Raw genomic sequence first — 16,607 nt, forward strand, 5'->3', positions numbered from 1 at the left:
CCACTTGTGTTAAAAGGTGTTATATTAATGGTAATAAATATCATGAACTAAATTTTAAAGGTATTTAACTATATAAAATATCATTTTACAGCGTAAACGATTCCAGGAGTTATTTTTCACTTTAGTTACTTTCATTTCAAACTTAAAGTCAAAAATGCCTTAAAACTAAGTTTAAGATATTTCGTAACACATTAGACAGAACTAACAAGAAACTCTGTGGATTTGATATTTTTTTATGACAGTACTAAGAAATTGTTTTTCTATAAACTTAGAACAATTCACTTCCAAACATCTTTATAGTGAACGTGCTTATAGAGTAATATATATGCCTATTATCAGTTACACTATTTATTTAACGTAATAATATACAGAACCCAATAGAAAAAAGAAAAAACGTGTCATATTAGAATCTAAATATTGTGACGTCAGATATCACACAAAAAGGTGACGTCGGGAAACAAAGGACGAATTCCATGAACGAGCTAGTCGGGGCTGACGGCCCGTGTAAGTCGTATCATCGTCTGTTTTTAATAGTTTTCAGAGTTTTATTCAAATTTTTATAATAAATAATGAAGGTTTATAAATTTGGTATTTATAAACAGTGTGTTCTAATAAAGAACTTGGAAGTATTTGACAGTATAATATTATTTCTAGCTAAATCAATTGAAAATAATCGTAGAAGATACCTTAATATTTTTATACGTGCTTGGATAAGGTAATATGTAGAACTTTGCTATTAAATTTGGTTAGACATTCTCTTATACACTCAACACTCTTTTTTCAGTCTTTTTCATAAAGAATAAATATACTTTTTTTTACACTGACAATTTTTTTGGTTTAACTCGAATTCCTTCTTTATATTATAATATGGTCAGTATTTTTTTATGACCCCCCCCCCCCTATTACCGTACGTCTATCTTGTGGTGGGACAGGGTCTTTTTTGGGCAATTTATTTTTTTCACTAAGTTTTTTTTTTATTTCCGTTCCCTGCGTCCATTCTTCACATGATCTTTCATTCCATTCTTTTATACCACATTTCTTCTTTCTTACCCTTTTGCTCTGTTCGTCTATCATTCTTCCCTTTTTCTTTTTACATTTTTTGATTTATATTTTTATTTTACATTTTTTTTTACACATTACTTATTCTATAATTATTTCTAACACAGTTTTGTTTCTATTTACGTTTTTAATCTATTTATCTTTTGATACACTGTTTTTTTATTTCTTTCTATCGCCCTTTTGGCGATCTCTTTACAAAGGGATATGAACGCCTGTTTGTCATCGCCGCCTATCAGGGAGGCTGGTCAGTATCTTACAGTAACTTACCTATTTAGTCATACAATTTGACTGGGAAAATGCCTCTCCTCTCGGTATATATAAGTAGAAAAACCGTCGATCACTTAGATCAGATCAGTTTATGCTTTCAATTTTTTTGCAGACAGCGCAAGACTGGTCGGTGTGTTCTTTGGGGAGATATATGGTTTGCAGTGGGCATCTCTGATAATCAGTGAATATGGAATATAATTTAATTTTGTTTCCAGGTGGAGAGCCAGCCCCCACTTGAGCCGACTCCAGTCCAGAAGCAACCCATTCCTGAGCAGCACGCCATCATACAGACCGTGTTTGACTCCCTTCGCGCCGAGTGCTCCAACCTCGCTGCAAACCCAGTAAGTCCTTGTGGGTTTAAAAGGAAGAGGGTTTGAACGCCGAAGAGTTCTCACGGAGTGAGACGTAGAGCTATTGGTATTAGCTTACGTTATTGGGATATTTCTCTTATAGAGAGAATAGAGAGGCTTAGAGGGAGGTTTTAGCTCTATCACACTTATAATGCTGCCTCTCTACCGTGCTATAGATATTATATAGAGAGGCCGATTTACACTATCTTCCTCGCCCCCCACCTCACCGCATTTAACTAAGGCGCGGTACTCCGGTTTCGGTAGCACTATAGTCACTACATCGACGAAAGGTATGTTTGAAAATATTCAATGCGAAATTTTCTCAATGATTCAAGTGTAGTTTAATAGTAAAAGCTTACGGAGAGACATTTTATATATGTTCAAATAATTAATGATTTAAAAGTAGGTATAAATGTCTACTTGAATAAATATATGATATTTATAATTTGGCTGCAAGGTGTTAAGTGGAGGATTGGGTCTTCGAGTGGCAACCAAAAGGCGGTAGACGCGATGTAGGCCCCCCCCACTAAGTGGACCGACGCGGGATAGGCCCCCATTAGGTGGATCGACGCGGGGTAGCCCCCCACTAAGTGGATCGACGCAGGGTAGCCCCCCAACAAGGTGCACCGACGCGGGGTAGGCCCCCCCACCTGGTGGACCGACGCGGGGTAGGCCCCCCCACTAGGTGGACCGAGGCCATAGTTTTGGCCGCGGAAAGTCGCCGGATGCGGGCAGCGCAGGACCGATCATCGTGGTGATCTTTCTGGGAAGCCGGTGTTTTCCAGTGGGCATCCATCGACTGAAAAGAAGATGCTAAATCCGCTATTACCCAAACTAGAAGGAATAAATAAATAGAGCGAGAATGCGAAATTTGTGAACGATGTAAGCGTACCTACTATATGATAACGAAATTTACAAGTGTGGGTAAAAAAATCAGAATTTGAAATTTGAATTTCTAATTTGTCATTTTTTTTCAGCAAATGAAGAAAAAGTTGGACGACGTTCAAAGGAGGCTCGAGATATTATATGATCTGTTGCGTGAATACAGGGTAAGCAGAGATTGTGATACAAAAATAAATTTGATCAAGTTGTTCATAACAAATTACTTTTTCATTAATACCAATAATAGAATTATAATAAACGAGGAGATTTATAAGCAATCTTAGAACATCTATGAGCTGATAGACTCCCACTACAAGGCGCTGGTTCACTGGTCTATGGTTTAAATAAGGTCTAAAACTAGTGGGCGTCAATTATCTGTATCATACATAGGAATATAGCTGCTATTTATATTGGCATAAAGATTTTATTGCCTCAGTCAATCATGACGAAACTAGCTATACCCGTGACCATCCGCGTGGAATTAAACATTATTTTTATTTAAGTATTTTCTATAGTAAAAGTAGCCTAAGTTACTTTTTATTATATTAGTTACCTGCCAGTATAAGTTCCATCAAAACAGGTCCAGTCATTTTAGAGATAGCCCGAACAAACAGACGAAAAAAAATATATTTTGCTATATATATTATATACATATATGCTTTAGTAAAATACGATTATTCTAATGTTACAAACAGACACTAAAATTTTATTTATATATATATGTAGATATGGGTCCATATTTTACGAATTCAAATAGTGTAAATAAATATATACTTTATTACTTTGTTATAGAGTATCTTATCCCTGAAACTATTAGCTATGTATTAACGTATATATAGAAATATAGCTATTATATAGGAATGCAAATATTTATTTCATGTTATATATGTCATTAATTTAAGCAAATATAGTCGTTAGGCTTTTGTGAATAGAGTTTAAATTATATTGTTCTTACCAGTTGTCGGAAAGCGCACTGGGTTCCCTACACTCGTGTGTCCAAGGAGTTCAGGCCCGGGAGTACGGGCACGCATTGCAGTGCGCCACCTCGCTTGCATCGGGAGCGGACTTCGCAGCAGCAGCCGGCTTCCTACCAGGCCTCAAGCTGCTTCTGCAACTTGCTACTCAACTACAGGCTTACGTGCGATGAACATAAACACCATTTTACCTTAACACCACTTCTTTCAATCTAGACCAGAGGTCTTGCCAAACTGGTATTGACCAGTCTTGCGCCGCCCGCAACCAGCGACATCCGGCGACTTCAACTATGTCGTTGGACCACCGTCTACCAGCTTTGTTACTTATTATTTTAAAATTATTTGTATATGTAAAGTTATTTTTTTCCCATAAATCAACGTCAAACTGAAATCCCGTGAAAAGGCATAAAAGAGGCTAAGTATATTTGCTTAAAGTCAATATATATGTATATATATATAAATGTATCACATTAAGAAACGTCAGGTTAAAGTTGGTTATTGTAAATTTGAAATCTTTGTTTGACATTAATTGCTTTCAAATGGTTAGGTTAGGATGGGTTAGGTTTAGTCACAGTGTAATAATAGTGAAGAAATTAAACAAATATTTGTAGTTGCAGTGAGATAATATCATAGGGTTCATTAAATTAATTTGCCTCTGATAATGGCATTAATTCGAAAAATACACGATATTTTTTTTCACAATTACCATCTTCCATTTTACCTTTCGATTTGACGTTGATTTATGGGACACTTCAGGAGTTTGTGCCAATTCTTTTTTAAAATCATTTCATTGTTAGTGTAACAGTTATTCTATGGATATAACATTACAAACTTTTAACATAAAGCTATGTATGTAAATAATATTAAAAGATCATTTTGATTCATCACCAATAATACAATTCTGAATAAAACTTTCTGAATGCCTATTACTTTGTGTTCTTCTGCTCTTCTCTTCCACGTCGTTGATCGATATAGAAGAGAGTGATCTATTCGTTCCATACACGGATTCCATACAATTTCATACAATACCACACTCTCACTATAAATATTTAATGGAATCAGGCGTTACCTTACGGAAGTCCATCCTAAGTAAGAAAAGGACCAATATTTAGCCACTTCCGCACATGCTGGCGTAGTCGCCAGCCCGCTGATAAATGCGTATGCGGCAAACAACGCCAATTACACAACCGCCACCGCCAAATCACTCAACACGTGTTTCACCCCTCCATGGGGTATCTTCAGGAGTTATGCTACACCGATTAGTGCCAAACACAGAGTCTTACAATTCGCTATAAATTTCATATTAAGGAAACATTTAAATACCCAATTTTATATCATCTTAGCTGGATCTTTTGGTTAAAAATCCCTCTGGTTTAGATTGGTAAATATACAAACAGGTTAAAGACTGCATTTTCCACATGAAATAAACTTATAACTCCTTTTGTAATGTTTAATGAAAACATATTTGTTATATTTTTAATGTATTGCTGTATTTTGCATTGATTGTTTTATTTTAAATCAAATCTATTGTAACCTCCTACAGCACTTTAATGTCTCTCAGATCGTTATAAATTTCGTATATGCCTGTTTGTGCTAGTTGTTTTAATAAAATTAAATATACAGGATGATTGGTAATAGGTGTAAGCTCTAAACATGTGTACAGCTAATTTTTCAAAAGTGTATTTAAAGTTTTTACAACTATTTACAAACACCTGTATAAATTTTGTATTGGAATGCTTCAGACTAATAAATTTAGTACAAAGTCAAGAACAGAGCATATAGATAGATAACTATAATGTTTTCCAACGCATTTTCCTATGAACCGAAAATAACCAACCGTGTTATATGGGGAATTACCGTGTAAGTGATATCCATGTAAATTATGGCATTTGTCACTTTTTTTCTTAATTTTTTTAATTTCAGTTTACTAATCAAATATTTTGTTTTAATGGTGTATTAAAAAATATTTAATAAGTGAATACATAAAAATGCAGTTTTAAATTTATTAAAATTTGTTTTTATACTTGACAGCTGTTAAGCTTTTGTCACATGACAGCTAATGTCATTTTGACAGTGCACGAATGAAATACAGATGATAAATTTTATATCGATGTGTAATTTTCAGTGCAGAGCTATTAATAAATAAAATGCAATCTGAACTATAATTCCTGTTGTATGTGTTATAAATTCGAGATAAGTTTAATGGCTTATATAACTCACGCACGTTTGCAATAGATAGACGAAATATTAATATATAATGATTATTGTAATTATGTTACTAAAGATATTATTAAAAATGAATATATTTTTATTTGGTACGTCATTTTTTATTACCTTATCCTATTATTAAAACCGGTAGTCCTGGCGTCCAGCAGGTGGTGGTCCAGAGGAACTGAGACTTGCGATCGTGGGTCTCGGGTTCTATTCCCGGGATACAATTTTATTATTCACGCCTTTGTGCATTAATTATATGGTTTTGCCACTGCTTACAAAGATTCCAGAGGATTGGCAGCAGTGTTCTCTCTGTACCTTAATGCCACACTGTAATCGCCAACCTGCTAAACGTGGTGATTATAGCATATCCCCCTATAGGTACCTTTATGGGAGTCCTGTGCTTTGCATTGCCCCCCCCCCTCCCCCCAAGTAAGTCCGGTCGGTTGATGCGGGTAACGCAAGACAGTTCATTGTAGCGATCTTTTGGGGGAGGCCTATGCCCTATATGGGGCAGGTACAGGCTGACATGATGACGACATTTCATTAATTCACCAAGCAGATACTGGTTACATCGCGTTGTAAGGGGTCCGGGTACGGTGCGCGAGGCTAGCGATCCGCGTTGTAGGAACCCTCATTGCAATGTATTGGCGTCAACCTTCACCGATCACACTTCGCCCCCATACCTAACAATATTTGTGATGATCCACCATACCAGTCCTTTGGGATCCTTTTCCATAAATAAGATACTCAGATGTTCGCTGTCGACAGGGGTATATCCTTCACCAGAGTAAAGAGATATATAGCTGATTATCTCTCTCTCCCTCTCTCTCTCCCTCTCTCTCTCCCTCTCTCTCTCCCTCTCTCTCTCTCTCATAGGCAAACTTATCCTTAAATGCAGGACTTATTTTTACTTTAATGAAATATATATCTTGCAGATAAATACACTACAATGAAGGGATAAATAGAAAAAATAATTGTTTAATATTTTTTGTATTTATTTATTAAAAAAATACCTTTAGTTGCAGATATAAAGCACTATGCATTTACTGTACACTATTGTATTCAAAGTGGTATGTTGCAGTTTTTCATCATTATGCATTTAAGGGTTAAAACCAGTTATTCAAGTTCACGTTAAACGAGGGACAAGGATAGCGAAGACAGATGAAATAAAAAACATTGAACGATAAATGTATAAAAAAAAAAATAGTTCCTTTAAAATAACTAACATAACTTAGTAATAAATACTTTATTGATTTAAATAGATATAGAATATACTATAATATAATAAAAAATATTTGTATAAATACATAAAATGTCGTTTCAGGAGATTTCCGATGCAAGACATATACCAAAGATATCTGAGAGGATATACCATAATCCCCATGTGTGATATAATAGTACCTAAAGGTCGCTACTGTCAATCCTTTGGAAACTTGTTAGAGGCAATCCTATATAATTAATGTACAGTGTGAATTATATAAGATTAGATTCTAGGCATCGAACCCGTTACAAGTCTGTCTTCTGGTCTACCACTACTTATATTATATAAATGTAATGTAACAGTGTACAATTATTTTTTATTTAATCTAAAAAGGCATACGAAAAGAAAAACATTTTTAAATTATTATGTATTTGTTTTTATGTATAACAAAAGTACGTAATTACATACGTTCTCCTGCTCATAACTCTTCTTCACATTCGTGTACTCTTGTAAGAGTGTTTAATGGAATCCGGCGTTATTTTGCGGAAGTCCATCCTAAGTAAGAAAAGGGTCAATATTTAGCCACTTCCGCACATGCAGTGGTAGTCGTGCAACAAAGTGCACCGCCCAGCAGCCCGCTGATAAATGCGTATGCGGCAAACAATGCGAATTACACAACTGCCACTGTTAAATCACACAACACGTGTTTCAGTCCTCCACGGGGCATTTTCAGGAGTTTTGTTACATCGATTAGACTCTGTGTTTTTGCGGAAGTGGCTAAATATTGGTCCTTTTCTTATCTTGTAAGAGTGGTCGTGGTCATGCTTCGGTCGTTTCTGGAACCCCTGCTGCTCTCTCTGCATCGCACGTAGTTACTAGTGTGTGGGCCAGTGTGACGTCACATCTTGTTTGTCTCCTGGTATATTTAAGAATGAAGAGATTTACCACGACTTCCTCGACTAGCTCCAACAAGAGATGAAGTGGAAGACGAACGAGAAGAGAGGAACTGTTCAAGCTCTGGGTCGGTGAGAGATATTTTCGCCATTTATATGTGTGTGAGTTCGTATGTGACTATTCAATACTTCCGTCACTTTTATTTATGTATAAACTTCTTTTCATTCGTTCATTGACAGAGTGGTTGTGGTCACGCCCCGGTCGGTTCCGGTGCCTCTCCTTCTCTCTCTGCGTCACCATGTAGTTTTGTGTGTAGCGGAGTGAGAGCATTCATTAACTGACTTATTAGTGACAGTTATGATGAAGTCTGTCAATCTCGTTGAAGAGCATCCACGAGATCGCTTGTCTTTCAATTTACCTTTTACCACTAAACGTTCCATTGAGTCCTCATTACTGGTGGCATGTCCAAAGAACTTGAGAAGATATATTTATACATAGAACACAGATTTATACATGTACACTTTATCAGGTATAGACTAAATGAGAACAAAATATTAGGGCGAAACCCAAGGATTCTTTTCATTTAGATATTCGTTTTGAATTTTAAAAATGATAGTACAATAATACTTTTATAGTCATATATAATTTTAAAATATGACTTCGTTTATTACAAATTAATTAGAGCCTTTTTGCATTCGAAATTTTGGTACATTATGGACATCCCCTATTTTTTACGTTGATTATAATGATTGTAAACGTACAATATAATATCATAAATATATTGTTAGGCCTCTGTAAGAATATAGACTTTTTTGGGCTACTTTCTGAAGGACATTCGTTGCTCCAAGCTGTAAATAGCTTGTAAAGGTTTGTTTACATGGATCATTTTTTTCTTCTAGGTTGATGAAGAATGGATTTAGCTGTGTTTTTTTAAGTCTCATCATAAGGAAATAATAGATGACTTATTAATCAGAAGTAAATGCAAGATAATGAAACCACAGATGTAATAGTAATTACAGTTCAAAATATACCAAATTGTAGGGTAAACAGAATAAATTGCAATAAGCAAGATAAAGTATTTACAATTTAGAAAAGACAGAGTGTTAATGCATTGCTAGCTCTTTAACCAACAAAAAAAAAATTGTAACTTATCTAGTATTAACTTTGTCTTTTTCTACAACTCTTCTCTCAATTGTAAGACGAAGAGATATTCACAACGTGCAAAAACTTCTAGAAATAATATTTATATGCATTATAATATAGTAATCAGTAATGAATGAAACCAATTGTGATTTTTTGGATAAATCTGTGGCGTTCATTAGAACGCATCCAAACTCATGATTTATGAACGCATCTATGTTTTTACTCTCTCTTTATAATCTGTGTATCTCTGTCTTGACGTGTCGCTTCAACCGTTGTAGCAATAAAAGATTTATTGTAACTCAGATTGTGATTGTTATGCTATTATATTTTGTTATAGGTTTAAACCGTCCGGCAAGTGTTTTTTTTATACCGGATTACCTACTACGGGATAACGGGCCAGTATTCACAACTATAATATTTTTGGCCACTTCAATAACTACAATATTTTTGTTCAAAACAAACAACAGTTTCACTTCTGCAATGAGATCAATGAATCTAAAAACTACATATTTAAAAATATATATTTTAAGAATTGTACATTAACGTTAGAGTATTTTAAGTAAACGTCATTCACGACGGGAATTCCCCTTCCATAGCGTTTAAAATAAAGAGCAAAAGTAGTTAAAGGCAGGTTTGTGGTAATGGATGCGAGTGGTTTACGCTTTTCATTGTTTGAAGAGAGAAAAAAAATAAACACGAAACGTTCGATTTATGCAACGGAATGCTTAAAATTGTTTGCCTGTAAAACGAAGTGAAAATACAAAAGAGAAAGTTGAGTTTTTAAAACCACCGGTGAACGGAACATTTTATAGCAAATTTTTTATACAATTTTAAAAGACTACATTTTGTAAACATTATTCAGGTGGCTTATAAAAAAATCTTGTCTTGGATGTCATTATAATACAATTTCATTCCAGTTTCTATTAACCTAGACTCTTCTTTTTCTTCCCTTCATCAACACAAGTGATCACAGTACACTTATCCCCCGATTTACACGGTACTCGTTTTACACGTTTTCGCTTTTACACGGTTTTCAAAAAAAGTTTTTTTTTGTTTTAATAACCGATTTTATTACCATATCTCATAATGCAAATATTTCTGCTTCAAACATCGATTCGGCTGAAACTGAATTCGAACCTTCGATTCCGAAAAAAAAAAATGAGAGTAATTTCTTTTTTGTTCTTTCGTTTTATGTATTGTAATTAAATAAAAATTTTTTTTTTCCGTAATATATTAAATATTTTAATTTGTCAATGCATTTTATTTTTATTTCTGTGCACACCTAAAATTATTGAAAAGAATCACAACTGTTAAACAGCAAAATTATGTAAAATGCAAGCTTTTCGATTAACACAGTTTTGACTTGAAAATGTTTAATTTTCGATTTACACGTTTTTCTCGGGAACGTATCTACCGTGTAAGTTGGGGGATAGGTGTATATGATGCAAGTGATAGTGGACACACATTAGTTTTACGCAGCGGAATGTGTCAACTCAAATGCAGTGACAGCTGTCACATTACTGACAGCGTTGAAATTAAAATTCGAACGCGAACGAATGATTTAAAACCAAAAAAATATTGTTGCTGTTGTGGCCAGTAATATAAAGTTTTTTTTTACATGAATCTAGCATTCATATTTATGGATTATTTTTAAAAATTCCTTGTGACGTTTCAAAATCATAATTAGCAGTATGCAGTCTGTAATGCATTATTATATTGTGAATGTAGATTCATCTATAATCACTGTTGGGAGGAACGGATTGTGAAATACAGGGGGAATGTTCTGGAAGTATCGGAAGTAGTAATTGCCGGGAGTGCGGCGGTGGCATCGTGAATGTTTCAGAGCGGGAACGGCAGGCGTTCGTGTATTTCGTTCGGAAAGAATTTTTAAGCGCATTTCAGATACCGCGGAATGGTAAATAAATTTAACATCGGTATTTTTTTGTGCAAAACTATTCATGTTTTCATTTATATATTTTATTTATCATCGGTGGTAAATAAAACGTGGCGTGGCTGGGTGCTGGAGTTTTTTAAGGACCCTCATTTTTGTGGATCTCTAATTTCTCTCTGTAATGTGTGAGGCATGGACGTTATAGCTAGTTTAAACTATTTTTTCAATTCATTATTTTATTTTACTTTCTTTTTTCGTCCTGCGTAATATCTTATATCACAATATCCTTTTGACCTTCACAATTTCTTAAATATTTAATGGAACCAAGCGTTACCTTGTGGAAGGCCATCCTTAGTAAGAAAAGGACCAATATTTAGCCACTTCCGCACATGCAGTGGTAGTCGTGCAACAAAATGCACCGTCCGTCACAAATCACTGTGTTTGGCACTAATCGGTGTAACATAACTCCTGAAGATGCCCCGTGGAGGGGTGAAACACGTGTTGAGTGATTTAACGGTGGCAGTTGTGTAATTCGCATTATTTGCCGCATACACATTTATCAGCTGGCTGGCGGGCGGTGCACTTAGTTGCACGACTACCACTGTGCGGAAGTGGCTAAATATTGGTCCCTTTCTTACTTCACAATTTCTATCATCGTCGTCTCTCGAACATCACCTTCCGTCCGTTGTGTTTGTTCCTAGATCAGTTTCCTAGTTGGTGGACCCACATGATGATGTTCTCGAGTGGTGACCATAAGTGACCTTGTCTACCAGAGACACGACGTTGGTAAACCTCCCCCCCACTAGGTAGACTGACGACATGGTGAGGGTCGCGAGAAGTCCCTGGATGCGGAGGATCGGACATCGTGGCGATATTTGGGGTGGCCTATACCTTGCAGTGGGCAAAGAAGTAGAAGAATATGATATAAATAAATAAAGATCTTCATATTAACAAAGATGTCAGTTACTTTTAGTGAACAAGCTCGAATAAATCCGCAATAAAAACTCCATTTCGTCCGCAATAAGTGTTTTATCGGCGATATAATTTCAAATAGCACGAAAACAAATTGAAGTCGTAAAACTTGGAGATACTAGCTCCTTGCGAGTGAGAAATACTATCCAACTTAAATGTTTAGTACAGTGCTTAAGTTATAACGTATTTGATAACTTTACTTTGATAATATATCATTATCAAATTAAAGTTTAAAATTGTTTTGTTTTTTATTATGTGCTTACTTACGACGCCGGAAGCCGCTGAATTAGGCAGTGCAAGGCAGGTCATCGTGGCGACCTTTTGGGGAGGCCTATCCCTTGCTATCATCAACTGATGGCAAGTTATACAAGTTCAACTGATTATAACTATATTGATGATGAACTATAAGTATGAGAGATCGTGGTTTATTTTCATCATACATTCTTAACCCTTCTTTATACGAGGTATGATCAAAAACACGTTGACTAATTTTATTGAAGGTAAAATATTTAGTTTATTTGAAATTTAAATAAATCTTTTTCAAGGACTCCAGCTCTAGTGATATATTTATCTCAGCGTTGATTCCACGATTGTTAATATTCAATTGTTTTTAAGTATGTATAATTGTCTTCGGAAGGTACCAGAGCGAGAGGCAGACCTAATGCCAAATGGGCTGACGAGATCGTGGCTACGCAGGTCATGTATTTTTTTATTATGGCCACCGTTATTGGGGATCTCTGCTTCCATCCCTTTCTAGTTTGGGACAGGGTTATTTTTTATCTATACTAATCTTTCAGTCATTTTATATTCACTCTCAGCTGTCATCCTTCACATAGTCTATCGTACTATTCTTTCATACCACAATTCGATCTGTCTTTCTCTTTCATTCTGATTGCCATTCGTTCATCGCCTCATCCTTTTCTCTCATTTCTTAGTTTTTATATACTATTAACATTATCACAGTATTCTTATTTTCTAATTTGTCACAGATTTTTGGGTTTAATATGCTATTTTATAATCATTTAATATGATTAACATTTGCATATTGTTGTTTCTATTGCCCAATATCAATTTCATTTATTAATTTTTGTTACTTTTTTGACAATGGTTTCGTAAAACTTTAGAAATGCTGGCCTAACGTTTCCGTCATTCATTATTGAGGCGATGGTTTCATGGCTTATTTTAACGGCAGGGTTACTCTAAGTTGCCAAAGATAGAGAAAAATAGAAGGCTTTGGAGGAGGCTTTTACCCAAAGTGGATCCATTCAAACACAGTACGAAATTAAACTTTTATCATATCAAATAATGCTTTATTAGTATCATTATTATTATTATGTAAGTCTAATAATAATTGTGAGACTTGTTGAGTAAAAAAATAACATATACGTTTTTATCGTAACAACTTTCTAAGCAGATTGTATATACCAGTCATACAACCTAAGCTATGTTATTGTAGATAACTTAATCTTATTTGCTTTTTAGATACAGTGATCTTTATAAATTAGTTTATCGCTGTGGTGTCATATAAAACTAAATTTGTCATTTCATGTTAGATGTTACATTATTGCCACCGTTGGGATAGAAACCTTAAAGACCTTCAAGAGCCTTAAATTCTTCTTCTACTTTTTTTAGCCGCTTGATATCCACTGCAAGGTATTGTCCTCATTTAAAAATAGCAACGATGAAAGGTCCTGCGCTGCCCGCATGCAACAACCTCCCGTGATCTTAACTGTGTCGTTAAAAAACAGTATAGATAAGTAGGTACCTAATAAACTGCACATAAAATAACTAGTCAATTAATAATAGGAAAAATAGAATAAGAATAGTGTAGTAATGTATTAAGAAAGCACAACTCAAAGAAAACTGTGTTAAAAAAAATATAATAAGTCAATAATAAAATAACGAATAAAAAAATGTACCTAGCCACCTAAGAGTAATAAGATGATGGAAGGAAGGCGATGAAAGCAAGAAGTAATGAAAGATATTGTGATAGAAACATGGAAAGAATAAAAGAAATTGAGAAGAATAAAGATGAAAGATCTGAAAAACTTAATTGTAAACAAAGACCCTGATCCCAACTAATTAGTGGTACGAGAGGCCTCCAATAGAGGGGGCAAAAAAAAAAAACTGTGTCGACGGTCCATCCAGTAGAGGGTTTACTCATGCCGAGTCTAACTCGTCTTGAGTATATTTTTTTCTTTAGGTATGTCATATGGGAAAGATAGTAAACAGTAAATAACTTTAATATATAATTATTTCAGTCGATAAAAGCCTACAAGGCATAGAGAAACCTAGCAAATGAATGTAGTAGTTTTTATTTAATAGACTTCACAGTAGAGACTTTTGATCACTTACTCAGACACTGCTCCCGATTCGCATCCAAAAGAAATAACCACGTGACCTTATGTGAAAACCTTAATATACCTCCGTTCAGCTTACCGGACCTTCTCAAGAAAAAAATCTACAGCAGAATCTTTTGATGAGTTGGCCCGGCACATTGTCCTAAATCTCAAGGCATTTAACGGTCTGTAGCGCTTGGGCAGCGACTTGAAATAAAATAATGTACCAACTAATATATAATTGAGTATTCCAAATTGTATTGTTAATATGTATAAATTTTAGCTGTATTTACCCATAAGAGAAAATTGTGTAAGAAAAATTGTAAAAAATTATGAAACGTTGTCGTGCCTCGCAGCGGGGAGAAGATAGATCCGTATCAAATAGCGGCAACCAACTGTCTGCGGTTAGTTTAAGCGAAAAATAAATATTGTAAAAAAAAAACACTAGCGATACAAATTAGAATTAATAAAAAAAACTCGTTTCGAGTCTGGTTCGTACAACCGATAGCTGTTGGGACAGAAAGGTTCTAGAGTGGCTACCATACGCTAAGACAGAAAATAAGCTGTACAATGTAACATTAAAAGCCAAAGCACGTATCAAGCAAAATTTAATAACGAGTTCAATAATTAATTTTAAAAATATCGTAAACACACGTGAAAGAATTAGAAAAATGGAGAAAATTGCGAGGAAAATAATATAAACAATACTTTTCTATAATCAAAATGAAAACACCAGTCCCTCATCATATTAGCTGATATAAGGTGTAAGCCTCCGTCAATTATCTACCTGGGTATTACGCTACCAGCTTTCAGTGACTTCTCACGCTGGACTATGACCTCGATTCACGTTATATTGGTTCCCAAACTACTTGTCATCAAAACTTTGACGTTTTACAAATACAAAAAAAGTCGAGTGAAAATGTAACATAAAATATCATCTACTTTTTTTTTCTTTTTTTTTATGGCCCCCGCTATTGGGAGCCTCTCGTACCCCCTATCTGGTGTGGGACAGGGAATTTTGTTTACATTTATTTAATTTTTCAGTCTTTTTTATTTTCTTACTCTTCATTTATGCGTCTTATAATCTTTTATTCGGTGTTCATTCCACATTTCTTCTTCCATTCTCTTTCGCTCTGTGACCTTCCATTCCTCTCTCGTTACACATTAGCATTTTATCATTTTATTTACATTCTTTATTTTTTTTGTTTTACATTTATTGCACATTAGCTTTATAATTTTATTTATTTACAATTTACTGAGAGTTATTATCATTATTATGCTTATTTTTTATTTACATTTTTATTAATCTTATTTAGCTTTGGTTTTTGTGAATTGCTTTTTTAATTATTTCTCTACGGTATGACAGGAAGTCACATTTCGTCGATTTTTCTTCTATCAGAGAGGCTGTTGTTTCCTCCCTGATTTTTACGCCAGAAATATCATCTACTTTAAAAAAAATTACAAAAGTCTTACATTGTACGGAAAGTATAATTCGTTTCTGTAATAAATTACTTTTTTACTTCGATTCTAGAGATCTCGCCTCATGCTAAAAAAACTTGGCATGTTATATACATATACACCGTCCTCTCATTTTTACCACAAATTACATTAATATTACTTCTTAGCTGATTTTAACTCAGTAAAAGAAATATTTTAACCAAATTTGAGTTTCCTAAGCTTTATGGTTTCAGATACATCGTGATGATTCAGTGCAGAAGTCGAAATCGCATATTTAAAGATTATTACATCGGGCAGCCATCGGCGACCTCAAACTTCAGCGCTTTGTCATAAATGCTAAAGATCAAACTGCGTTTCAGTCAGCACTGGTAGCTCAGTGGTAGAGGAGAGAGACTTGCGATTGCAGTTCGCGAATTCGATTCCCAGGACGCTATATTATATAAATCACACTTTGTGCATTAAAACAAGTTTCCAGAGGATTGGCAACATTCAAGAAAAGTGTGAGTAGGTTTATTCTGGGCAAGCATGTATCATCTTAGATCTAGTCATCGTTTAGATCAGGCGAGACAGAGGCAAATGTTTTGCCAATAAAGATTAAAAAAAACTTATATAGCGGCCACAACTTTAAGATTCATCTGATATAAACACATAGGTTTAAATTCATCATGCAAGTTCAACAATTCAAATACTTTAGCAAACGTAATAAATACGTGTATTTAGCAGTGGTAGCTTAGCGGTAGAGTATTGAGACTTGGGATCATACGTCAATGGTTAGAATCCTGGGATACAATTTTATATAATTCACAGTTTGTGCGTTAATTATATTTGATTGCAAATTACGAACAAGTTTTCAGAGGACAGGCATACTGCTATCTCCAACCCGCCTGTCAAACATAGTGTTTATAATATATCGCTCCATAGATATATTTAAGGCAGGCGTATGTTTATGCTTTATGTTATGAA

The 16,607-nt window shown here is 34.7% G+C and overlaps 1 protein-coding gene across 1 annotated transcript in view; it reads left to right on the forward strand.

Annotated features, from left to right (window-relative positions):
* Positions 1 to 3,774, forward strand: part of Sec31 (secretory 31) — a 36,039-nt gene extending 32,265 nt beyond the window's left edge. Inside the window, exons 24-26 of the mRNA XM_068761998.1 lie at positions 1,542 to 1,667; positions 2,654 to 2,725; positions 3,517 to 3,774. Coding sequence (XP_068618099.1) covers positions 1,542 to 1,667; positions 2,654 to 2,725; positions 3,517 to 3,705 — 387 coding nt within the window. The 3' untranslated portion in view covers positions 3,706 to 3,774. The remainder of the gene's footprint in view (positions 1 to 1,541; positions 1,668 to 2,653; positions 2,726 to 3,516) is intronic.
* The last annotated feature ends 12,833 nt before the right edge of the window (positions 3,775 to 16,607 follow it).

Source organism: Battus philenor, unplaced genomic scaffold (genome assembly GCF_028537555.1).
Source record: "Battus philenor isolate CCGP_79_NKW_IND1 unplaced genomic scaffold, ilBatPhil1.0.hap1 SCAF_15, whole genome shotgun sequence".
Classification (NCBI taxonomy): domain Eukaryota; kingdom Metazoa; phylum Arthropoda; class Insecta; order Lepidoptera; family Papilionidae; genus Battus; species Battus philenor.